Source organism: Setaria viridis, chromosome 1 (genome assembly GCF_005286985.2).
Source record: "Setaria viridis chromosome 1, Setaria_viridis_v4.0, whole genome shotgun sequence".
NCBI lineage: Eukaryota > Viridiplantae > Streptophyta > Magnoliopsida > Poales > Poaceae > Setaria > Setaria viridis.
The window spans coordinates 34739318-34765592 of record NC_048263.2 but is presented as its reverse complement, the minus strand read 5'-3'; the positions used below and the strand labels follow the sequence as shown (position 1 = coordinate 34765592).

At 49.6% G+C, this 26275-nt stretch overlaps 5 protein-coding genes across 5 annotated transcripts; 3 read left to right on the top strand and 2 right to left on the bottom strand.

The window, feature by feature from the left end:
- Positions 1–877: 877 nt before the first annotated feature.
- Positions 878–6225, top strand: LOC117858783 (oligopeptide transporter 4). The gene is made up of 6 exons (XM_034741951.2): positions 878–1532; positions 1666–1763; positions 3972–4550; positions 4651–4903; positions 5028–5210; positions 5307–6225. Exons 1-6 carry the CDS (start codon positions 978–980, stop codon positions 5925–5927), a joined length of 2289 nt encoding a protein of 762 aa, XP_034597842.1. The 5' UTR covers positions 878–977; the 3' UTR covers positions 5928–6225.
- Positions 6226–10569: 4344 nt separating this feature from the next.
- On the top strand, positions 10570–16627 carry LOC117833956 (oligopeptide transporter 4). The gene is made up of 6 exons (XM_034713548.2): positions 10570–11223; positions 11345–11442; positions 14467–15045; positions 15179–15431; positions 15560–15742; positions 15832–16627. The coding sequence occupies exons 1-6, from the start codon at positions 10693–10695 to the stop codon at positions 16450–16452; spliced, it is 2265 nt and encodes a 754-aa protein (XP_034569439.1). The 5' UTR covers positions 10570–10692; the 3' UTR covers positions 16453–16627.
- Positions 16628–17512: 885 nt separating this feature from the next.
- Positions 17513–18115, bottom strand: LOC117833984 (uncharacterized). Its single transcript, XM_034713589.2, has one exon. It carries the CDS (start codon positions 18113–18115, stop codon positions 17837–17839), a length of 279 nt encoding a protein of 92 aa, XP_034569480.1. The 3' UTR covers positions 17513–17836.
- Positions 18116–18372: 257 nt separating this feature from the next.
- LOC117833964 (binding partner of ACD11 1) lies at positions 18373–21293 on the top strand. The gene is made up of 5 exons (XM_034713558.2): positions 18373–18484; positions 19280–19392; positions 19465–19540; positions 19927–20010; positions 20096–21293. The coding sequence occupies exons 2-5, from the start codon at positions 19286–19288 to the stop codon at positions 21017–21019; spliced, it is 1191 nt and encodes a 396-aa protein (XP_034569449.1). The 5' UTR covers positions 18373–18484; positions 19280–19285; the 3' UTR covers positions 21020–21293.
- Positions 21294–21747: 454 nt separating this feature from the next.
- LOC117833980 (uncharacterized) lies at positions 21748–22537 on the bottom strand. The gene is made up of 2 exons (XM_034713576.2): positions 22113–22537; positions 21748–21992 (listed from the first exon to the last, which is right to left on the bottom strand). The coding sequence occupies exons 1-2, from the start codon at positions 22381–22383 to the stop codon at positions 21928–21930; spliced, it is 336 nt and encodes a 111-aa protein (XP_034569467.1). The 5' UTR covers positions 22384–22537; the 3' UTR covers positions 21748–21927.
- Positions 22538–26275: the final 3738 nt, after the last annotated feature.

Sequence of the window (26275 nt, the reverse complement as noted above, 5' to 3'; positions counted from 1 at the left end):
GTCCTCCGGGAGTAGCTTCGCCACCCCGTTGCCTGCGTGGTGGAGTAGTGCTTCGTTCAGCTGCTCCGCATCATTGTCCTCGAGGTCGAGGAGCGCAGTCATGGCGGCGCTGATGTGGTCCAGGAGAGCTCCATCGTGATGTTGACGGTATTGCAAATTTTCAGGGATCCTTGTAGACCATGTACTCTTGTGCACACGGCAAGGCACTACTGCCTTCTCTCGATGCTACCAAAGGAATCACATGGACATGGTCAGAGGCTGATAGCCAATTAAACACATCCCCACACGTGATTAGCACAAGAACAACACAGACAAACCGGATACGAACAGCTTGATTCGCTAATGGCTAGTATTCCCAGCCAATCCTCAGGCGCCTTGCACCTCCCCGCATCTCGGGAACTACGTCCCCGTCCATCGGTCTGGGCCCAGGCTGCAGCGCCGTGCTGCTTCGGCGCTGGGACATGAAAACCCAACCGACGACGCGCTGTGCAGTCTGCACGCGCGCGCGGGCGCGTCCGACGGCGACTGCATCCTAGCTGGCCGTGCGATGCGGTGCAACCTGGACGGCGACGCACGGCAATGGCGCTGGGTCCTGTCGCGGAGGCCCAGCAGCAGCGGTGCGGTACTTGTAAAGAACTCGCATGCTTTGCATTCACATGAAGCAAAGCGAAATGTTGGCGATCGATCAAACTGCATGGCCGTGGCTGCTAGTAGAACGGAGTCAATCCGGTAGTAGTCACCAGCAATAGGTTTGACACAGCATCAGATTCCGGATTCCCCTTCATCGCGTCATAAAATGGCAGTTACCAATTAAATTAACATAACCCGCCGCCGTGTGCTCGAAGCACCGATATATCATATATACGCGCGCGCCTCACAACACACAAGCCGCAGCGCACAAGGGCGCCCCTCTTTCTAGCTCGCGCGGGCAGCTAGCACAGCTGGGCATCATCCAATCCGCCGCCCACGCGAGCGCAATGGGTGAGATCGGCACGGACGACCGCGGCCTGGCCGCGGCCGTGGGCGCCGGCGGCGCAGGCAAGGAGGAGGAGGAGGGCCTCGGCGTCGACGACGACGAGGAGGAGACGTCGCCGATCGAGCAGGTGCGGCTGACGGTGCCGTCGACGGACGACCCCTCCCTGCCGGTGTGGACGTTCCGGATGTGGAGCATCGGCATCCTGTCGTGCGCGCTCATGAGCTTCCTCAACCAGTTCTTCTCCTACCGCGCGGAGCCCCTCATCGTGACGCAGATCACGGTGCAGGTGGCGTCGCTGCCCGTGGGCCACTTCATGGCCCGGGTGCTGCCGCGCGCCAGGTTCCGGGCTCCCCGGGTGCTCGGCGGCGGCGAGTGGAGCCTCAACCCGGGGCCCTTCAACATGAAGGAGCACGTCCTCATCTCCATCTTCGCCAACGCCGGCTTCGCGTTCGGCGCCGGGAACGCCTACGCCGTCGGCATCGTCAACATCATCCGCGCCTTCTACCGCCGCCACATCTCCTTCTTCACCGGCTGGCTCCTCGTCATCACCACGCAGGTAGCTACATACCTATAGTACTCCGTAGTCCATAGCTAGCTTCTGCAAGATTTGAAGGTACTCCGTACTCCGTAGTACTGATGGCATTAACTTGGTCTTGGAATTTCTTGCTTTTGCTCCAATGGCTTTCAAGGTGCTCGGGTACGGGTGGGCAGGGCTGATGCGCAAGTACGTGGTTGAGCCGGCGCACATGTGGTGGCCGGGCACCCTCGTCCAGGTCTCCCTCTTCCGGTGAGCACAAGTTTTACTACTACACTACTTCAGTAAAAACAAGCTGGTGCTGTGTGACCCTTCTATGCTGTTGCCTTTGGTATTTTTATTTTGTTTTTTTTTAAAAGTTATCTCGTTCGTAAGTTTGGTTGGATTTTGGCTACCGTTTGTGGTTGGATTTTCGGAGGCCGGCGAGACCAGACCAACGCGTTCCTTGCATATTGCCTCATTGGTTATTTAAATTTGATTACTGCTCTTCAGTCTTCACCTCTGGTTGGTCGTTTTGGTTTCTCCTACAGCTGCACTCAAGGCAGCTCGTCCGTGTCTGTAGCTTTGCATAGAGCATCAATTTGTAGTTTTGTACAACTTTTAAACCATTTCTTACTACAGCCTGGAGGGAGTATTTTGCTAGTTTGCCGACAAGAACGTACGTAAAGCTGATAGAGAACAGAAAACTACGGGCTCATATATAGTTAAGTGGCAAAACTTGCGATGGAACCAAAAAGGTGTTAGTTTAGCGATCCTTACCATTTTCTTGCGAGGTCAACGATCTTTATAAGTATTATACGCATAGCATCGTCCTGCCGATCCTTGGGAACAAACGTCGCCGAGTGTTGTCAGAAAAGTTGGTCCCAGATGGAAGAATATACTGACTGGCCGACGAAATTGACAAGACAAAAAAACGTCATTCATTTGATACCTGAAGGACAGAGAATCTTGAGAGCATCATCATCATCGAGGATGCCTGAAGGAATCCTAAATGATTAATGCTTGGAGAGAAATTTTCTGTTTAGAAAACTGTGGTCCCACGCCCACCACGGACAAATTTGTTTGGTCCCATTTTCAGACACCCGTTGCGTGCTTTCCTGATCAACTCTGCTACAGGCTACAGCATGAGTAGGCGTTATCCAGTACGACTGACTGATGAGATGATATGGCAGCCAACGATGATTTCTTTTCGAGAAGAAAGCTAGTCTGGGTGAGGAAGATTTTTGGGCGCGTTTGGTTCTCTTCTGGGTACCGGCCGGCTCGGCTCTCGGGAGGCTCTCACGGACCAGCAGCGAGCGAGAGCCAGCTCTGAAGAAACGAGATCCAGTTTCGTTTCTCAGGAGCTGAGTGCTGATTTCTGCATGCGAACGCACGAGCCAGACGGAGATGCAAGCAACCAATCGCCCTTCAGTTGCACGCGCGGAACCTGGCTAGCGGTGCTGCAGCCAACCAATCACTCGTCGGATGCATGCGCCGAGTTTGATCAGGCCGCGTACAAGCAACCAAACGCGCCCTTCGCCTCTCGTCGCAATTATCTTTTGACAAGCGCACAACATGGAGGAACCGTTTTCCCGTGAACCAAATTGCCTTGCTGACAGCCACATTATTGCCACATTGGCAGCATCCGCAACTGGTTCAGTAACACGCACTCACACGTCGCCACTAGGCTGCTCTGCGTGCATGCTTTGGTATCTCCCATGACTAATGATATCAAGACCCTATTTTACGACAGCAACGTCAAGGAAAACCAAATAGGCTCCGTGCGTGACGTATTTCCTAGCTGGACTCTCTGTCGGGTCCAAGTCCAGGATTACGGAATTGACGGGGACAGCGATGCCAAGTCTGGACAAACTCGTTTGTCTGCAATGGCTCACTTGCTTGCACTGCACACACAGCAATTGCTTAAACAACATGGCAATCAATCATCTTTATGCTTTGAACGGATTTGCGTCCATGTACTGCTTGATCAGAGATGGTCCACTCTACATATATATAAAAGGGCATAGAAATAAATTTCAAGACAACTATAAAGAGTGCTTTTGTATCAGGATTTTTCCATCGCTTGTGCTGTATAGCTCTCTGCATATATTTTGTCTGGTAGAATGATCAATTGATCATGAGGTTGGCTTGGCCAGCTAGAACATTCTATTGCGTCAATTGAACCTGACAATTTGACATTGACTGTACCATCAATCATGGTTCATCAACCACTTTTCTGTTTTCAAAAGCAAGCTTCAGAGTCAGTTGAAGGGTCCATGAATTCTGAATTACTTGTAGTTTTCACTGAAACATAGGTTCAAACTGAAAAAAAATAATTACTCCTATGGCTACAGTTACAGAGCATAATTGCAGACTGCATGTTTTCATATCATCAGGCTAAAGTTACAGTGCAGGCTGCATATTTCAGATGTAGAAATGTAGCTAACAGCAGCTCTGATCCTGTCCTCCATGGTGAACCAGGGCACTGCACGAGAAGGAAGAATTCCCCAAGGGCTCACGCCAGATCACGCGCTCCAAGTTCTTCGCGGTGGCGCTAGCATGCAGCTTCGCTTGGTACGCAGTTCCGGGTTATCTCTTCCCCTTACTGACGTCCATCTCATGGGTGTGCTGGGTCTTCCCCAAGTCTGTGACGGCGCAGCAGCTGGGCTCCGGCATGTTGGGCCTGGGCATTGGTGCCTTCACGCTCGACTGGGCGACTGTCTCCGCCTACCTCTTCAGCCCACTCATCTCTCCCTTCTTTGCCACTGTCAACATCTTCTTTGGGTACGTGCTCTTCGTCTACGTGATCATACCGACTGCGTACTGGGGATTCAACTTGTACAACGCCAAGACATTCCCCATCTTCTCCAATGACCTGTTCGTGTCAAATGGCACGGCATATGACATCACATCCATCGTGAACGATCAGTTTGTGATTAACAAGGACGAGTACAATAAGCTTGGCAAGGTCAACCTCAGCATATTCTTTGCTCTCTCTTATGGGCTCAGCTTCGCCGCCATCGCTGCCACCATTACACATGTCGGCTTGTTCTATGGAAAGTAAGTCTTCTCAACTGAGTACATGAAAAAGCAAATACAAGCTGAGATTAAACTTACTCATTAATTAATTGTGTCTGAAATGTGACATACAAATATCCAGGGAAATCTACCAACGCTTCCGAGCATCGCGGAAGGAGAAGCCTGACATCCACACAAGGCTGATGAAGAAGTATGATGACATACCAGGGTGGTGGTTCTACTCACTGATGGCTCTGTCAATAATCGTGTCCCTCCTCCTCTGCACGGTCTTGAAGCGCGAGGTTCAGCTCCCATGGTGGGGCCTTATCTTTGCCTGCGGCATGGCCTTCATCTTCACCCTTCCCATCAGCATCATCACTGCAACAACCAACCAGGCAAGTAATATTTTAGCATGTTTGTCAAATTTTTTCTTAAGAGCAGAAACATGATGTACTCTTCTGCATTCCGATGATTCCTGAGATTAAAAAGTTCACTAAACCTCTACCATTTGATGGGCAGACGCCTGGTCTGAATGTGATCACTGAGTATGTCATGGGGCTGATAATGCCAGGCTATCCCATTGCCAATGTCTGTTTCAAAACCTACGGTTACATGAGCATGTCACAGGCTATTGCCTTCCTTTCAGACTTTAAGCTCGGCCATTATATGAAGATCCCTCCTAAATCCATGTTCCTTGTTCAGGTAAACAAAAATTCCAGATCCATTAATCTAGTTAGCAAATCAGTTATACAAGTACAAAGAAATCAATGTTTCTAACATTCTGTGTTATATTACTAGTTTGTTGGCACAATTGTGGCTGGCACGGTCAACATTGGGGTGGCATGGTGGCTGCTTGGCTCCATCGAGAACATCTGTCATGTGGACCCTTCATCAGGCAGCCCGTGGACGTGCCCCAACGATCATGTCTTCTTTGACGCATCGGTCATCTGGGGCCTTGTTGGACCGCGGGAAATCTTCGGCCGACTTGGCAACTATGGGGCCCTCAACTGGTTCTTCCTCATTGGCGCAGCAGGCCCAGTCATCGTTTATGCTCTCCACAGGGTATTCCCAAGCCAGAGGTGGATACCAATGATCAACCTGCCGGTTCTCCTTGGTGCAACGGCCATAATGCCCCCAGCATCGACCGTGAACTACAACGCGTGGCTGCTCATTGGCACAATCTTCAATTTCTTTGTGTTTCGGTACCGGAAGGGGTGGTGGGTGAGATACAACTACATTCTCTCGGCCGCGCTTGACGCTGGAGTTGCATTCATGGGGGTGGTGCTGTACTTCTCGCTGACCATGGAGACGAAGCGCATCCAGTGGTGGGGCACAGCAGGAGAGCACTGCCCTCTGGCCTTCTGCCCTACCGCTAAAGGGGTGGACTTGGGTCCTGATAGCATCTGCCCAGTGTTCTAAGATGGAGGTAAGTCCATGTCAGGAGAGAGGTAGAAAAGACTAAAGTTCTGAGCAAATTGGAGTTTAACGTCTCAAGGTACAGCTGCAGGATTTGCCAATCCATTCCAGTTATGTTGGTGCCATAGATTGTGTTGTATGAAGTGTAATTCATCAGCTTCTCCTATGTGTAAATTTTATTCTCATATACTTAGTCTGATTTCACATAAGGAAAGATCTAAACAACTGCAAACAACAATGGTGTTAGTGTAATATGTTGGTCATTTGGGCAATGCAAAGGCATGCTAATTCCTGAACGCTACACTTCAACTCAGCCCTTTTCCATAACCATAAGCATACGCTCCAAACATATGCACCTCAAACACGACAGGAGAATACCAGCTTTTCATGTAACAGCGCATCCATACTGAAAAGGAAATGACAGCACAGCCCAACGCAAAGCATATAACAGCGGCGGCCTCAGATAAAAAGGTGCGCGACATGTAGGTTTAGGCTAAACTAGACCGTGTAATTATAAAACTAACTTTACAGATAGAGGCTAATTTGCAAGACGAATCTATTAAACCTAATTAGTTCATGATTTGACAATGTGGTGCTACAGTAACTATTTGCTAATGATGGATTAATCAGATTTAATAGATTTGTCTCGCGAATTAGCTCAGGATTTCTACAATTAGTTTTATAATTAACTCATATTTAATTTTTTTTAATTAGTATCGAACATTCAACGTGACAGTCCTGATCTCTATGAGACCTCCACAGGGAAGCCATCTTAGCACTTGTTTAGTTCACCCCCAACTCCCAACTTTGACACTGTGCAAAAAGAAGATTCCCCATCAACTTCAAACTTGCAGTACATGCATGGAGTACTAAATGTAGATGAAATTAAAAACTAATTGCACAGTTTTATTGTACTTTGCGAGATGAATCTTTTGAGCCTAATTAGTCAATGTTTGGACAATAATTCACAAATACAAACGAAACGCTACAGTGTGCTACAGTGCTGTAACAGTAATTTGGCACCTCCAAACTTTGGCAACTACAAGGCCTTATTTTTCACTTCCTAGGCCCACCACTCACCCACCAGCCAATCGCATGCAAACAAGACTCTCCTAAACAGCCTTCTATCTCCTCAAGCACCTGTAGCTTCTGCAGGAGCCTCTGACACCGGCAGGGCACCCAATTTTTACCCCACGCTGGCATCCGAGCTGGCCTGCAACCAGTGGAGCACCCGCGTTGGTCGTGCTCCTAGATCAAGCCCAACGTAACGTTGGGCCTGCTCCTAGAGCAAGCCCAAAGCAGTAATACGGGCGCGTTAGCCCCAGCAAAAAGTTACTGTCCACGTAGGAACTGGTGGATCAAAACCACCATCATGTCTCCCAACGCAAGCCTATGCAACACCTGTCACTTTTCCTCTCTTTTCTGCAGTGATTTTCTCTCTCACCAGCTTGGACCACCAGTTTTCTCACCGAAGATTCCCCTTTTCCTACCCAGGCTATCGGCGCTTCTGCAAGGTAATCTGACGTCCTGCGAAACGCCCATCTCACGTCCTCCATCCTCCATGTGGCATCCAAGCCCCGTTGGGCCTGCTCTTAGGCCATTCATCTTTAAAAAAAATTGAACCAGACCTTACAATAGCGCACAACATTAGGGAAAGCTGATTCCTGAAAGAAATGAGAGACTCACGGGCTGCGCGCATTGCGAAGGCGGTGGTGTGGCACGAAGAATCGAGGAAGTCCCTGAATCCCTGTCATTGCAGGGACGCCTCGCCCGCTGCAGGCCGTGGCTCGCGTCCGGCCGGCGTCCGAGGGGCGCGGCGTCGCGCCGAACACCGTGGCGCTGGGCGATCAGAAGGAAGCCGGCGTCCGTTCAACAATGGTGGGTGCTCCAAGCGCCGACCAGTAGCTGTGCCTCGTCCCCGCGGCCGTGTTCGTATTTCGCTATCACCGCGCCGTGGCCGGCAGCTCGGCATGACGTCTAGCTCGGAGCACCGTGGCGGGATTATGCGGGCACGAGCCATTGCACGTGTGCCGCGCCCGCCACCCGCCGCTCGCCGGAGCGCCGCGTCCCAGGACTCAGGAGTGACAAGCTGCTTGCACCAGCTGAGCTGGAGGCAGGCCGCGCCGGCGAAGACATACGGCAACGGAGCTTTGTGCTGGAGCCTGACGAGGACGGGCGGGACGACCGAGTCCCTGCCTCCCTGACCATGTCATCCGCGCCCGCGCCAGATCTGGACCGCACGTGCTCGATCGAACCGCTACCGAGGGCTAGGAAATACCGTTCACCCCCCTGGTCGTTGCAAACGCCTCACCCACCGCATCAGCCATCAGGCCGTGGCTCCCCGGGCGTCGCCGCCTCCCGGGAACTGGAAGCGCTTCCCTCCGCATACTCCTTCCCGGCGGCGCCCTTGCTTGCGCCGACAGAAACGCGTTGCCCCCTGGCCGGTGCCTCCGGTGACCCGTCTCGGACGGCCGCCACACCTCCTCCGCGCTCAGCTCGCCGGAGCGCGCGCGGCCGCGTTCCCCACGCGACTTGCTCCTCTCTCAGGACTCGAAACTGTACCAAGACTCCAAGAGGGTTTAGCAGCGAGGGGGAGGATCCAAGGCGGTTTCACTTTCACGCCCACGTCGATGATGTTGTGGAAAATCCCGTGAGGAAGATGGCCGCCTTCTTCGCCAGTCGCGCAGAGTGCCCCGGCCGGCAGCGGAGTCGGCGGTTTGAGCGCCAGCAGGATCTGCAACTACAGCGACAGCACCGCCGCCCGGTTCAGCGCCAGTTTATCCGCCGGTCGCCCTGCCTGACGCCGTATGCCGTCACACAGTCGTCATTGACATCGTCTGCGTCTTGTATCATCGGTTCTTGCCGTTCCTTGCCGCTTGGCTACTCATCATCTCTTCATCAGTGCCACACTGTTTATTGCCTTCCATGGATCCAGGTCGAAGCTGCAGCCTGCAGCATCGTGCAGCTTTGGCTCTGAGCCACGTAAACTGCTAGAGGGTGTTTGGTTCCCACCCCTAAAGTTAGTCCCGTCACATCGAATGTTTAGGTACTAATTAGAAGTATTAAACATAAACTATTTACAAAACCCACTGCACAGATGGAGGCTAAACGGCGAAACGAATCTATTAAGCCTAATTAGTCTATGGTAGAAGACGCGGACGAATCTATTAAACAGATGGAGCAGCACGTTGTCAAATCATTAACTAATTAGGTTTAATAGATTCGTCTCGCCGTTTAACCTCCATCTGTGCAATTAGTTTTATAATTAACATATATTTAATACTCTTAATTAGTCTTCAAATATTCGACATGACACGACCTACAGGTCAAGTAACCAACCATTTAAGTAAAACCGGACAAGAGAGAGAGGAAAACGCCAGGCTGCCCTCCCACTTGCAGGCTTGCAGCTCAACCTCCCCGTCGCCCAGCGCCGGCACATGAAAAACCCAACCGTTGACGCGCTGCGCAGTCGGCACGCGCGCGCGCGGGCGCGTCGGACGACCACTGCGGCCTCGCGTCGCGGTCTATAACTAGCTAGACGACGCGCCCTGGACGGCCACGTGAGGCAATGCCGCGCGGTGGCTATCACGGAGGCCGAACTGCCGCACCGCAGCGGTGCCGGTACGTTGCTCGTCAAGAGCTCGAACAGTTTGCATTCACATGGAGTCACGGAGAAAAACGATTGAGGAGAAAAACAATTGAGGAGGTCTTTGATCTTTAATTCGGATTAAAATTCATGTCATCGAATATTCGAAGATTAATTAGGATAACTAAACATGAGTTAATTATAAAACTAATTACACAGATGGAGGCTAATTCACGAGACGAATCTATTAAGCTTAATTAATCCATCATTAGCACATGTTTACGGTAGCATCACATTGTCAAATCATGAACTAATTATGCTTAATAGATTCGTTTTTGCATAGTCTCCATCTGTGCAATTAGTTTTATAATTAATCTATGTTTAATATTTCTAATTAGTATAAGATTTGATGTGATAGGAATTTTAGGAGGTAAAAAAAACAAACACCCCTGAGACGAAAGGTTGGCGATCTGCGTTGTCATGGCTCATGGCTGCTGACAATCTTGGGATCGGATTCGGATAGTCACCACACCACTCAGGTCTGGTTTGGTTCACTTGCTTAAATTTAAGCACCCGTCACATCAAATGTTTAGATACTAATTAGGAGTATTAAACGTAGACTATTTACAAAACCGATTACATAAGTGGAGGCTAAACGGCGAGACGAATCTATTAAGCCTAATTAGTCCATGATTTGACAATATATTGCTACAGTAAACATTTGCTAATGATGGATTAATTAGGCTTAATAGATTCGTCTCGCCGTTTAGCCTCCACTTATGTAATGAGTTTTGTAAATAGTCTACATTTAATACTCCTAATTAGTATCTAAATATTCGATGTGACACGTACTAAAAATAAGTAAAAGTACAAACGGGCCCTCACTCGCCAGCAAAAAGGTTGACACGCTATCAGATTCCGGATTCCATATACTCCTCCCTTCTCGCGTCATAAATGGCAGCCACAAAGCACAGGCCACGTGACGCGACGCCTCTCCCAGTCGCCAATTAATAAATTAGCATAACTCGCCGCCGCCGTGCTCAAAGCGTCGATAAATACGCCTCCACGCGCGCCGGCAGCGCAGAAAGCTCTTTCTCGCTCGCGCGCTCAGAGCACAGCACGCGCGTGCAGGTAGCTAGTACAGGCCCAGCTGGTGGGCATTATTCAATCCGGCCACGCGCAATGGCTGAGGTCGGCACGGCCGAGCGCGGCCAGGCCGCCGGCAAGGAGGAGGAAGGCATCGTCGGCGACGGCGAGGAGGAGGAGTCGTCGCCGGTCGAGCAGGTGCGGCTGACGGTGCCGTCGACGGACGACCCCTCCCTGCCGGTGTGGACGTTCCGGATGTGGAGCATCGGGCTGCTGTCGTGCGCGCTCATGAGCTTCCTCAACCAGTTCTTCGTCTACCGGACAGAGCCGCTGGTCGTGACGCAGATCACGGTGCAGGTGGCGTCGCTGCCCGTGGGCCACTTCATGGCCCGGGTGCTGCCGCGCACCAGGCACCGGGCGCCCAAGCTGCTGGGCGGCGGCGAGTGGAGCCTCAACCCGGGGCCCTTCAACATGAAGGAGCACGTGCTCATCTCCATCTTCGCCAACGCCGGCTTCGCCTTCGGCGGCGGGAACGCCTACGCCGTCGGGATCATCGACATCATCCGCGCCTTCTACCACCGCCACATCTCCTTCTTCACCGCCTGGCTCCTCGTCATCACCACGCAGGTACCTATATAACGTCTCTGAGAGGTTATTTAATCGTTACTGTTCTTATTACCATCAGCTAATTAACTCGGGCATTAACTTGTTCGTGGAATTTCTTGGCTATTGCTTTAATGGCATCAAGGTGCTCGGATACGGGTGGGCGGGGCTGATGCGCAAGTACGTGGTGGAACCGGCGCACATGTGGTGGCCGAGCACGCTCGTCCAGGTCTCCCTCTTCCGGTGAGCACAAGTTTTTTACTGCTACCCTACTTACTCTACTTCAGTAAAACCATGCCAGTGCTGTGTTTCCTTTCCGTGTTCTTGCCTTCGGGTTTTTTTTTTCATTCTAAATTTTCTTTTCCCGCGTTCTTCAGTTTGGTTGGATTTTGGTTACCATTGGGGTTCTTTAAACTTTTACTGCTCTTCACTTTGGACTCTGGTTGGCCGTTTGGTTTCTCCTACAGCTACACGCATGTCTGCTCGTGCGCGTCTGTAGCTCTGCATAGAGCATCTAGTAGTACAACTTTCTTTTAGACCATTTTCTGATTTTTTTTTGGCTAGTCTGCTGATAAGGACGCAAAGTTGATAGGGAACTGAAAAAACAATGGACCCATTAGTAAACTGACAAAACTTGCAAAGGAACCAAAACTAGGTGTTTGGTTTAGCGATCTTTGACACTCTCTTGTGAGATTAGTGATCTTAATGCTAGGGTGTTGGTGTTTCCTGGAGACAAAGCCACAGTTGTCACCAAAGCGTAGGTTTGACGTAGGAGAATCTAATCTTAACTGGCCGACGGCCGATGACATTTTTTTACCCAAGTAGCCCATACCTATTTTTATAATTTTTTTTAATTTAGACCCGTTTAATTCACCCACGTAAAGTCGAACCTGGACATGTTACGTGCTACTCAGGTGTTCTACTAACAAGACAAAAGCAAATTTAAATAAGTGAAATTTTAAAAAATGGAAGAATCTTGAGAGCATCATCATGGTGCATGAGTTGGAAGATCTCTTTCTCTTCACGATAGATGATGGCCCTCTCACCAACTGATGCAAATAATAGATGGGCTTAGTACCCCACCACGAACATAGGTGTGTGCTGCAGGCTCTGGATTGAGTGGTGGTTTACGGATTGGGCGCCGATAGATGTCTGATGGAGTCCTCAATAATCAGTGTGCTTGGAGAGAAATTTTCGTCGTTGCAAATTGTGTTCCCACGCACCAAGGACAAGTTTGGTTTGTCCTAAAAAACGGGCAAGTTTTGTTTCAGACATGCATTGCATTGTCCACTCTGGTAGAAGGCGTTATCCAGGCCGACTGATATGGCGGTACATGGTTGATTTCTTCAGAAAAGAAAGCTAGGACTAACGTGAGTAGGGGAGGATTTTTGCTCTCGTCGACGTACTCGTCGCAAGATCTTTTTGACGAGCGCACGCACAAGAGAAAGGAGTGCCTCAGCTTTTGTGCTATACCTGTGCAGCGGTGACAGGTCGGATACAAAAAGTTTGTCAGTGGATAGAGATCTCCACTGCAAATCTACAATTTTACCTGCACATTAAAGAGAACAGAGTTCCCATCATAATCCTAGTTCGTACTAGTTTTTTCTATGGACTAGCTCGAACTATAACTAACCTAACATAGGCACCATCATTTAGTCTCTACCTGATACTGAATCTTTCTTGCAGTGCTACATTGCAATACAAACCAAACGTACTGATACCGCTTAATTAAGCTGAAAAAAGAATCAACATCTCCCTTTCATCAGGACGCGAGATTCCAAAGCGATAGCCCATGATTGCGGAGGCATCATCACTCTGACGGCCCCGCTTCGTCGCCCGGCATCATGAGTCCCATTCGCAGCATTGTTTTCTCTGCATCTCAAGATGATAGAGGCAAGTATAAAAAAAAAAAGATGATAGAGGCGAGGTTTCTCTTGTTAATGGGCAGTCGTTTTCCTATGAAGCCAAGTAGGCCCTGGCGCCATGCGACGCCCGCACTGGCCGTGGCCGCATCCGCAGCTAGTTTAGTTATACGTTGCTCATCTTTCATCTATACAAAAAAACGGCAACTTGTGTAGTGCATTGTGTGGCTGACGGAGCCCTTGAACTTGGCTATACCTTATCTCCCGTAGTCCCGTGATCTAGACGCTAGACGCCTAGACCAAATGATCAAAGTCTCCGCGACATGAGAAGCCAAACTAAGCTTTCAGTCGCCCGATGGCGATGGGCTCCGTGCGTGCAGCGCTTCCTCGCTGGATCCCATCATCGGGTCCTAGTCCAGGATAATTTGACGGGCGGGGAGAGCGATCCCGGGTCGGCGTTTTTCTCTGCCAGTTCTAGGCCCTGTTTGGTTCCTGCGAGAATGCGTTGGCGCTGGGCCTGCGCCGCAGCCGGCGCGATGTGAACGGCGGAACGCCCGCCCCACGCGCGCGCGCGCGCGCGGGTGATGGCGAGTCTGCGAGGACTGACTTGCATTGCACAGTTCTGACCGAGAGGATGGGGAGGGGAGACCGGGCGATGGGCGTGTCTTAATTCTGAAAGAATCAAAGAAACTGCTTGCAAGTGGGTGAATTTCCGGTAGCCGACTGCTCGCGCGTGGTCCAGGCGCGTCCAAGTGGCCCTGAAAAGGCGCAGCAGCAACAGGGATCCTTGCACATGCGTGCAGGCCTGCGTGCTCATGCGTGTTAGGCTAGAAATTGGATGTTTGCTTAACTCGCACTGAAAGAGATTACTGACAACAAACAAGAAACAACAACTAAACAGAATTTGATATGTGATCTACCATTTCGCACAGCGATTGTTTAAAACGGGATGGATCACCTACGTTATCCAGTATTGTTGCGAAGGGATTTGAAATCTGCTAACTGATCAGAAGACTGTCTGTTGCACATTTGGGAGAGAAAAATCTGAAGACTGCTGTAAGAATCGTCTTGTATCAAAATTTCTCCAATTGCTTCTATAGCTGCAGCATATACGTTTGGTCTGGCAAAACTTCCCTGAGCATACTATTTAAGGACTAGTATCTTGTTTACATAAGCAACAACCTTGTGAAATCAGATTCGACGAATTCTGAATGACTGCAACTTTTCACTGTACAATTGGTTGCCTCACAATAAAACATATATAATTGATTAATTTGTACAATGATACAATCTAGTTCAAGAGCAGCTGTAGTTACAGTACATACTGCATATTTTCATGACGTAACGTTTCGGCGGTGGAAATGCCGCTAACAACAGCTCTGATCATGTCTCAACCTTGAAACAGGGCACTGCACGAGAAGGACGAAGCCAGCAAAGGTTCGCGCCAGATCTCCCGCTCCAAGTTCTTCTTGGTGGCGCTGGCATGCAGCTTCGCATGGTACGCCGTTCCAGGCTACCTCTTCCCGGCGCTGACGTCCATCTCATGGGTGTGCTGGGTCTGCTCCAAGTCCGTGACGGCGCAGCAGCTGGGTTCGGGCATGAAGGGGCTTGGTCTCGGCGCCTTCACACTCGACTGGTCCACAGTCTCCTCCTTCCTCTTCAGTCCCCTCATCTCGCCCTTCTTCGCCACTGTCAACATCTTCTTTGGCTATGTGTTCTTCGTCTACCTGATCATGCCGATAGCATACTGGGGGTTCAACCTGTACAACGCCAAGACATTCCCCATCTTCTCCTCGCACCTGTTCATGTCAAACGGCACCAAGTACGATATCCCTTCAATTGTGAACAGTCAGTTTGAGCTTGACAAGGACGCGTACAATCAGCGCGGCAGAGTCAATCTCAGCATATTCTTTGCGCTCAGTTATGGGTTCAGCTTCGCCACCATTGCTGCCACCATCACGCACGTCGGGCTCTTCTACGGAAAGTATGACATCTCAACTTAGTACACAGAAAACAAACACATGCTCTGATTACATGAAGTAAAGATTCAGATTACGAGTGACTTCTGAACTGAAATGCATGATTTTTCTCTAAGACGGGACCATACCTATGTGCAGGGAAATCTACCGCCGCTTCAAAGCATCGCAGAAGGAGAAGCCTGACATCCACACGAAGCTGATGGAGAAGTACGATGACATCCCTGCGTGGTGGTTCTACTCGTTGATGGCGCTTTCAGTTGCAGTGTCCCTCCTCCTCTGCACTGTACTTAAGCGCGAGGTCCAGCTCCCGTGGTGGGGCCTCATCTTCGCGTGTGGCATGGCATTCATCTTCACCCTTCCCATCAGCATCATCACTGCGACAACCAACCAGGCAAGTAAAACAACAGCATGCTTGGTGTTTTTAAGGAAAAAAAAGGCCACATTCTTCAGGTATTGTCTTGCATTGTGATCATTTATGTAAAAAAAAAACTGATAGACCCTCTGAAATGCATTGCGCAGACGCCTGGTCTGAATGTGATCACTGAGTATGCCATGGGTCTGATTATGCCGGGGTATCCTATTGCCAACGTCTGCTTCAAGGTTTATGGCTACATGAGCATGTCACAGGCTGTTGCTTTCCTCTCGGACTTCAAGCTTGGACACTATATGAAGATCCCTCCCAAGTCCATGTTCCTTGTTCAGGTAATAAATGAAAAATGCAATCCTCTTGTACTCATGACATGTATAAAAGACACAAAAGGTACTAACCTTCAGGTAATGTGTTTTTTTAGTTCATTGGTACCATTGTGGCTGGCACGGTCAACCTTGGGACAGCATGGTGGCTACTCGGCTCCATCAAGGACATCTGCTCGGATTCACTACCACCAGAGAGCCCATGGACATGCCCTAGTGACCGTGTGTTCTTCGATGCATCAGTCATCTGGGGCCTTGTTGGTCCGAGGCGCATCTTTGGGTCAGCTGGGAACTATGGCGCCCTGAACTGGTTCTTCCTTATTGGCGCAGCAGGCCCAGTTATTGTATACGCTCTCCACAGGATGTACCCCAACCAGAGGTGGATACCATTGATCAATCTGCCAGTGCTCCTTGGTGCCACTGCAAGCATGCCCCCAGCAACGGCTGTGAACTATAACTCATGGCTGCTCATTGGCACCATCTTCAATTTCTTTGTGTTCCGCTACCAGAAGAAGTGGTGGACAAGGTACAACTACATTCTCTCTGCCGCGCTCGATGCTGGAGTTGCATTCATGGGTGTGGTGCTGTACTTCTCGCTGACTATGGAGAACAAGACTATCGACTGGTGGGGCACAGCTGGAGAACACTGTCCTCTGGCCTCATGCCCTACGGCTAAAGGGATGGACTTGGGTCCTGATAGCGTCTGCCCAGTGTTCTAAGCTGGGAGTTTAATGTCTCAAGGTACAGCTGCAAGATTAATTGATCAATTCCCTTGTGTTGTTTGGAGTATAATACAAAAGCTCCCATATGTAAACGTCATAGACTTGTATACTGTAGTCAATTTCACAGAAGGAAAGATCTGAAAAACTGCCAACAGCAATGGTGTTAGTGTAACATGTTGGTCATTTCAGCAATGCAAATGCATGCTAGCTCCTGAATGCTACAAATTACTCATTCCATGAACATAGCCTCCAAAACCATGCACCTCAAATGTAAAGAGAAGAACAATTTCACAGAAGAAAAGATCTAAAAGGCATGCTAGTTCTTGAATGCTACAAATTTATTCATACCATGAACATACCTTCCAAAACTACACACCTCAAATAAAAGTCAAAAGAGACAAGTATCAGTTCCTATGGTGACAGCACATTTACGCTGGGAAAAAATGGTTCGCAACTACAATATATATGTTCTGCAGGTTACATAGAGCAACTAGCAAGGAAATGACACCAATTTTGGATATTCATCTACACAAAGGCGAACCATAGCTTACAACAGCACATAACGGCGTAGGCTGAAACCTGAAAAAGAAGAGAAAGTCACGGGATTAGGCAGCTCGCAGCTATGCTCGTGAGATCATTTCTTTTAGGTTCCTCTATACGGTGGGGCGTCATGCTTGAGGAGTCAGGGATGTGGTGTGCTGCGTCGAGGAAGTCCCTGAATCCCTGGTGTTGTGGATCAACTGTCCTCAACGCCTAAGAGGGAAGCCTAGTAGCCTACCGCTAAGTTGTGGACTTGGGTCCAGACAGTGCCTACCTGTGTTCTAATTGTCTAACATCCCAAAAAATGGCTGCAAGATTAGTTATGGACTTACAACCCATTCCAGTTATGTTAACGCCACATATTTCTGGTATGTGAAATGCAGTTGATCACACGAATTGCAAATCTAAACACTAGTGCAAAAAACAATGACATAATGCACCAATCATTTGGATAGCACAAAGGCGTGCTATTAATGCTAATACCCCCCATGCTACAATTTACTCATTCTTTGCAGAATACCTCCAAAACCATGCATACCAATCTCAAATTTAAGAAGAGAACCACCAGCTATTCGATGACTCAAGTTACAACACATTCATAGTTTCACACTGAAAAACTTCTTTCTTTCAATTTGCAAGTTACAGTATATCCTTTCACCAGTCTGCATAGAAACAAGTCGACATATGGAGCAGCAGCTTACTAGAGCAGACGACACCAATTTAGCCATTTATCGGCACGCAGCAGCACCAAATCTTACAATTGGTCCTATAAAGAAAGATGGTAGATGAGATACCCATGGGGATTGGGAACGGCTAGACTTGCGAGACTCTTCGTTCCTCTCTACGGGAGGCGGCCGCGGTTGAGGATGCCGAGGGTGTGGCGCGCGGCGTCGAGGAGGTCCCGGATGTTGTGGAGCGACCTCTCCTCGGCGCCAAAGATGAAGATGGCGCGGCACTCCGCCTTCTTCGCCAGCCGCGCTGCGTGCCCCAGCGGCAGCTCCGGCGAGTTCAGCGCCCGCAGGATCTGCCGGTACAGCGACAGCACCACCGGCCGGTTCCGCGCCAGATCCTCCGCCGTCGCCCAGATTAGCCCGCTGCCAGCGCCGCCCTTCGCCATCATTCCGCCGCCGTGCTCACCTCGCCGCACCACCCCGACTGGAACGAGAGGGTTCTGGGTTGGAACTTGGAAGCCGTCGGCGTCGGGGTCGGAAGAATACGGAAGACTAGAAGAGAGAGGTCGGTCATTGGGCTAGGCCTGTATCTTCGAGGGGAGTAAATGGGCTGACAGCCCATGATTAGGCTACGGCCCAGAGGTTTGTGGTCCCAAACGTAGCCACGTCACGCTCTCCAGGTTTAGGCACCACCGCACCAGCCTTGTGCTCCTACGAAACCGCCACCAAAATGCGCGCGCGACGGTTCCATTTCTGCCGCCCCATTTCATTCCTGTTCCCAGACGGAGCGCGAGGCCGTTGGGATTGCATCCGCGGAGGTGAGAACGCAGATTTTGAAATTCGCTATTTCTTGGATTTTCGGAGCAAGTACGATGGGTTCATAGGTGTATTTGGGGATCTTGGTTAGGACTAGCTTGGTTCCAGATTGATACCTGATCGATTATGCTCTAGGGGCTCTTGTCGTTGTTGTCTGAATCTTGTTCATTGTTTTTGTTTGCGAGTGCCTAGAGTTTTCAATCCTGTCCATTTGCAGATTCAATTTCAAATTTCCGAGAAAATGCATTACTACGTATCTTTGATTTAAATCATGTGTTATGGCTTCAAGTGATATTGTTCAGGCGCGCTTCAATTCATTGGCATCGATTCAATTATAGACTGTAAGTGGATTCTTGCATTCTTTTTAAGAGTGGCAGGGAGCAGCCCCTGTCCGTATGCATTAGCACTTTAGCAGATACTAGGTCCAACAGGTCATAATCAGTTTACAACATTTGAATTTGGGTTTGCAAGCCCTGCTCTTACTCAGTTTTTACATTCAGACTCACCCTATTGCTCTCCAGATATAGCCACGGCTGTCAGACATAGCCGCCAAAAAGGAATCACCGTTACTCTCTTTCTAACCCTGTAACAGGTTATCCATGTGACTATACTTAAGAAAACAAAGTCCTTTGTAGTCGATTTTTCCAAAAGAAACATTTTTAGTGGATTTCCCCTTCCCCCCAAATTCTGAAGTTCTTTGTCGATGAACTGTCTGCATTCCTCCCACTTACTAGGTATGGCAACCATTAGTCAAGATCAAACACCTGATTAATTCTTTTTGTTTCATTTTTCTGAAGGCAAGCATGACTGGCACGATAAAGGTCCACAATGTTTCACTTAATGCATCAGAGCAAGATATTAGCGAGTTCTTTTCGTTCTCTGGTGACATAGTACATGTCGAACTGCAAAGGTTAGTGCCTGTATGATCTCCATGATATCATTTGTACAAATCATGCATAATTTGACCAAGAATGCTTTGCAGTTGTGATGAACGGTCACAGTTTGCCTACATAACGTTCGGAGATAACCAAGGAGCAGAAAGGGCTATGCTTCTTACGGTATAGGTTCTTCCATTAGTTAACACAGTCTTTGCTATGAATTACTGATAATGATGCTGATCATAATACGATTTACCTCTGAATTTCGTAATATTATCTCCATTGATTTTTGTTGAAGGAAAGATGTGTAGACTAACGATTCTCGTTTTCTAGCTTGTGAGTCCTGGGTTCAATATGAAAATACAGCCTGCATATATCGTTTCTGCCATGAAACTGTAATGTGTAGTGTATTTATTTTGTCCTTGGTTACTAAGTATGAGTTATCTTTCCTTTGATTTCCCCTTTGTGTCTTTTACCCAACATAATATATTTTCCTGTACTAATGATAAACTTTGTGATTTCGTACACTGTTAAACTCTATTGTGCAAATTTGTGCTTTAATGCAGGGTGCGACTATAACAGATATGTCTGTCATCATCACACCAGCCACTGAATACAAGCTGCCGGCATCCGTTTTAGCTGATTTGGAGGTAGAACCATGCCATATTCAAATCTCTCCATTAGCAAATTGTTTTCGGCAATCTCAAACTCCTAATTCTGCTTTTGCATAATCAGTCAAAAAATGTTGGTGGCATGGAATCCGCCCTTCGGAAGGCAGAGGATATTGTTGGTTCTATGCTAGCCAAAGGATTTGTTCTTGGCATGGATGCTGTTGATAAAGCAAAGGCTTTTGATGAAAAGCATCAACTCACATCGACTGCAACTGCCAAAGTCGCTTCCCTTGACAAAACAATGGGTCTAAGCCAGAAGTTCAACACCAGTACCTTAGTTGTAAATGAGAAAATGAAGGAGATGGATGAGAAATACCAGGTTGCAGAGAAGACAAAGTCAGCATTAGCCGCTGCTGAACAGACCGTCTCTACTGCCGGTTCTGCTATCATGAGTAACAGGTATGTCCTTACAGGGGCGGCATGGGTAGCTGGTGCCTATAACAAGGTTGCAACCACTGCAACTGATGTTGGTGCGATGGCAAAGGAAAGGATGATGTCCGAGCAGGAGGGAGAGCATAGAGACTGTGAACTTGAAAAGACTCATTTGCCTGAAAGCTCCGAAGCTGATGAGCAAGAGTGCAAGCATCAGGAAGGATCTGGAAACCTAGAAAGTCCTGAAACGACTCATCAGGAGATCAAGCATCAAGAGGGTGAACGTCAAATGACTAACGTGCCAAGCAACACTGAAATGGTTAAAGAGGAACAGAAAAATCAGGAGGGTGAAATCGCAGTGACCCATGTGCAAGGAAACACTGAAATAGCTGAGAAGGAGCCTAACCACCATGAGACTGAACTATCCAAGGCCAATATTCCAGATAGCCTTCTGATGGCTGAACAAACTGAGCAGGAGCACAAGCAACCGAGTGGTGAGTTTGCCAAGACCCATGTCTCTGGAAGTCCTGTCACTATTCCAGTCACCATGGCCACAACTGATGGGAATTCTAGCAACATTCCCAAGAAGCCTGAATCTGCCCAGGGATTTCTGTAATGCGTTATTGTAAATACAGATTGGAGTGACTACGATAGTTTCTTTCAGTACTTGTTGTTGAATCTGCTATCCTTCACCTTCGGGCTTAATTGTTTTCAGGCAATGATAGTTTCATTCGCCATCCTTCAGAGTTGTTTTCAGTAAATGGTAGTTTCATTCAGCTCTTAGCTGTTGAGTGTCATCCTTCAATGTTGTTTTCAGGCATAATGGAGGTGATAAGATTGTAGTAACAATCAATTAGTGTTCTTTGGGTATTATTTTCATGAAGCTGCAACTTGAGTTGTCTTCTACAGTTCTTTTCTTTTGTGATGAATTGCTTTAGCATCTCTGCTGGAAGTATGGCAGTACCTGTCCATTTCAACCTTGTTCTGAGGTTGATTCCCTTTTTCCCCTTCTTTGAAACATAGACCGTGTTGCCCTTATATGCGCTTTTTTTGGATCTTGCTAAAAAAATATTTTGTATGCAAATCATGTCTCAGCTGTAAGGTTGTGAATTTGGACCATTATCCACTGCTCGAAGTGTGGGCAACGCTCGGTTTGTTTGGCCATCACCCTCCATCTACATTGGACAGTATAATTGTCCCATATGGCCACAAATATCAGCCATTGTGTAAGCACATTATCCCAAGGGTCCTTATCTTCATGTTATACCATCTCTTCATGTCGTGTTTCTGTGAGAGTGTATTATCCTTAATTATCTTGTCAGACAACTCTGATGATAAGGAAAATGTCGAAATGCTGATAGTTATTACCAAGGAAAGCAACCAGCGGCATGAACTGAAGCCCCATGCTTTTCTTACTGCCGGACAAGTACAACTTTAAATGCTGCACCATATTTGAGCGCAAGATACAGTGATTGAAAATGAAAGACGTTGGACGGACACGCATCTGATAACTGCCAAGAATTTCTATAGCATCCTCAACCTCCGGTTCCCGGATCTCAGTCCCCCGCCTCCAGCGAAGCTCGACATATCTTGAAACGAACAGAAACGGAATCGCAAACAATCAACACGCTCGCATTGTCGCGAGGGAAATCTTTCGTCAGATGAGCAAATCACATGCGGATGCGAGGATGGGGGAGCCGGGAACGTACCAGAGGCGGAAGGGTCGTGCGAGCAGAGGAAGAGCAGGAGGAAGCAGACGAAGGTGAGCAGCGGGATGAGGTGGATGGCCCTCTCCTCCCTCATCGCCGACCGCGCCCTGTCGGCCTTGGAGTGCGAGGCCGACTCGTCCTCGCCGACCGCCATCGCCTGCGCCGCGTCGCCGCCGATGCCGATGCCGATGCCGATGCCGCTGCCGCTGCCGTCGTCCTGCTGCCCCTGCTGCTGCCTCGGGCTTGCCGAGAGGCTGAGCTGCCTGTGCATTTTTGGAGGCGCGCGATAGTGCGAGGTGGCCAGAAGCTTTCGTGAGTGCGGTTAGGGGCAGACGCGCTTAAATGCGGGCGAAAGGGATTGGAGCGGGTGCTTGGTTTGGTTTGGTTTGGTTTCAACTGCAAGCAAAGGAACGAGCAAATATCTTGCAGGTGAGGTGGTGGATAAAACATGTTGGCTGGAGCTGAATCACGCCTAACTAAAAGCTGGCCTGCTGGTAGAGATGTGGGGGCAGCCTTGGTTCATTGGTTGGACACGAACCATTCGTATCTCTCGCACGACTCACGGGTGTCGGTGGCAGGGTGAAGCCGTGAAGGCGGATCACATACGTCCACCTTGGCCTCGGGGGGATCGCTACTGCATCATGTGCACGCAGGCTTTCTACTCCCGTTGCTGTTACTGGCACCATGACATCCTAGTAGGTTCCCACTCCGTCATCCGTGTCGGTGTGGAGGCCGCCGGGCAGGCCTACCTTCCCCAAGCACTACCCGAACGGGCAACCGATTGAGGACGACATCGTCAAACACATCGTCGCGCACGACTTCGCCACGTCCGCCGACAGGGACGCTTACTGCGTCAACTGCGTGTGCGCCTTCAGCACGGGCATCTGCAATCACCACCATCAACGCTGTGGCCGTGACTCCATCGTCCGGCGCATCGAGGAGCACGACGGCCGACACTACACATCCGCTGCAAGGGCGACGAGAAGTGGTTCGTCGGATTGGAGCCTGTATTAGGTGACCCGGTGGGCGAGGACTGCGGCGAGCTGATGCTGCAGCCGTTGCTGAGGAGGAAGAAGGGCACGTGCGTGCAGTGCGGAGGCCCGGTGCCACATCCGCTCTGGTCGCGCTGCTCGCCAACCTGTGCCGCGGACCATGATCGAGAGGTGGCCCAGCGCCGGAAGGGGAGGGATGCCAGGCGTACCGCGCGACAAATGGACAAGCTACTCCTTTTCAGAAAAAAAGATGACCAAGCTACACATCGGTAATAAGATGTTCCCATAATTGTGTAGCATTTTTTAGGAATCAGGAGGGGTTTCCCCTACTGCGTATAAATTTATATATTAAAGAAAAAGGAAGGGAGTATTATTTGTCGTCCTGAACATAATTGTCCTATGTGTAGCAGTTCATATATTTGCATCACATTTGGCACCGGGTAAACTGATGCACTTCATATCCCTAATATCGTTTTCTGTCGTTTTAATCCCTACACCGCACGCTTGAGTCTTGGCCTAGCCCAACTTGGCAACAAATTATGCCTGGTGCCTACGCGTACTGCGAACAAGCTAGAGTACACAAGGCGAGCCTAGGAAACCCGCGACGGCTGCTCTGCTCAGTCCTCTTTCCCTGCTGGAAATAATTCCTCTTGACCCCTGGATGGAGTCTACCAGCTGTTAAGCATGAGGTGGCGGTATACGTACGTTTGCAAGCCCACTACTAGGTGTTGGGTGTTCTAAATTTTGCTTATGATCAGGCATAGCATACGGGAAAGAAGACAGTCGCTAGATTGATGTGCTACCCTCCTCCTCCAGTCGTCCCCGACGGCTTCTCCGCCGTCTAGGACGCCGCCGCTGCCCCACCGCAAGCGCTGCACCACGCAGTTATCGCCGCCCGAGCCCGCGCCGCCGTCCACGTCCATGACGGCGTCAGCCCGTCGGTGCTGGCCGGTCCGATCCTAGGGTGGACAGTATTTCATCTACCGTCCGGGGTGGACGTGGACGGTAAATGAAATACCGTCCACCCTCGGGCCTACCTCAGACGTTGGAACGGGCTTTCGCTGCCGAGATCGGCGCGGAAAGCTGCAAGTAGCGAGGCCTTGTGCGGTTCCCCTCCGACTCCAAGATGCGCTGAGCCTGAGCTCTCGTGTGCCGCTCAACCACCCAAGAAGGCAGCTCCCGCGAGAACATGGAGGATTCTGGCATGGAGCCGACGGGGGCAGATGACTCGGAACCGATAGCGAGCAGGCGCCTTGGTACGGACGCTTACTGCATCAGGTGCGGGTGCGCCTTCAGCACGGGCATATGCCACCGCCACCACCGCGTCTGTTGCCGTGACCGGATCGTCCGCCGCGTCGAGGAGCGCAATGGCCGGCGCTACGTCCGCTGCAGGGGCGACGAGAAGTGCTGGCTCGCTCACGTCGAGAGGATACTGGGCGATCCCGTGGGCGAGGACTGCTGATGCTGCTGCCCTTGCTGCGACGGAAGCCAGGCGTATGCGTGCAGTGCGGTGGGAAGTCGCCGAACCCGCTCTGGCCGCGAAGCATGACCAGGAGGTCGCCCCGCGCCGGGAGCGGAGGGACGCCAGGCGAGCCGCACGCCAGCTGGCCAAGCTACACGTCGATGGATCGAGCTGCCTACACGAGCCCATTGTTCGTCTCTAGTTTTGCTGTTGGCAACTACGCGGGCAAACTCTATAGGTACGGGTACACTTGTCGCACTTTCTCGTGCTATACACAATTTTATAAAGAGTCTAGTACTTTGCACGTTACGCATCTCACTAGTTGTATTTTTCGTGCATGGCATATCTCAAGGCTGTTTTTTTTTAACAAGAGCTAACCGTACGTCCGAAACTGTAGGGATGGTCGGATGGATTATTCTAAGACTCAGAATACCAATAATTGAACACAGTGCTCAGCAATTCACGTCTCGATCGGCCAATAGACCGCTGTTTCGCCAAAAGCCAGTAAAGCGGCAGACGGTTTCGGAGAAGCAAGCCCGGGCACGGTGCACGCCCTGCACGGGCTCCAAAAAGGAAAAAAAACCCGGCTAGCCTGGGCTGTGCTAGAGCCTAGAGTCGCGCAGCAAGCCCTCTGTCTGACCCGTTCCAATTTTTTTTATTTTTTTTACAATTTTGCAGAAATAAATAGCTAATTCAAAAATTTGCAGAAATAGACCCTACCGCCTGACTAAACGGCGGAAGCAAGCAACCGCCAGTTAAACCGGCAGTAACTTCCCTCCTCAGACAGTATATTTTCAAAAAATCATAACTAATTCATATGAACTCGGATGGAGATAAAATTTATATAAAAATTGTAGATTTTGCTCATTTGGTGTCATCTTGATACTCAAATAATTGACAAAATTTTCAGATCTAAAATTCAATTTTAGATCTGAAACTTGTGTCGATTATTTGAGCACAAGGATGGCACCAAATGAAAACAGTTTGAACTACAAAGTTGTAAATCTCATCGAGAGCTACAATTTTGTATAAAACTATCTCTATCCGAGTTAATATGAATTAGTTATGATTTTTTGAATGCGTCATCCTAAGCCAAATCATTACTCCAAGTAAGAAAGATTGCAAACAAGTAACACACCACATCAAAATCAAAATAAAGATAAGTACAAACTTACCGGGGTAGGCGACGGCCTCCTCAACGAAAAGGCCTTGGGGGCGTCCCTGTTGCTGACCTCACCCCTGAAGAACTCGGACACCCAGCTAACGACTGCCTCGTCAGGTACCTTGCTAGGGACCTCCTGGGTCGGGTCATCTAGCCCTGAGTACTCGTACGATGGATGTACTCAATATTTGATTGGTTGTGTCGATCTCTGATAGAAATTGATGCTGATGGCTGCGGGTGTTAGCCCCCGTACCTTTAGGTTGGCGATCTTCACCAACAGCTTGTTTACTTGGACTTGTTCTTCCGAGGTTGGCAGATTTTGCCACTTGGCTACTGACACTGGCCCATAACCCGTACACGATGGCAGCTCAGGCTTCTGATTGGCAATGGGAAACCACTCGGAATGCCACCCCTTGTGGGAATCCTTCAGCTGAAGCTCAAAGTACTCATGCACCCTCTTGGGGCGCATGAGAATCCAGCCCCCCAATAACCCGATCCTTTTTTCCCTTGGTCACTATGGGTTTCAATTGGTAAAGATAGCGCCACA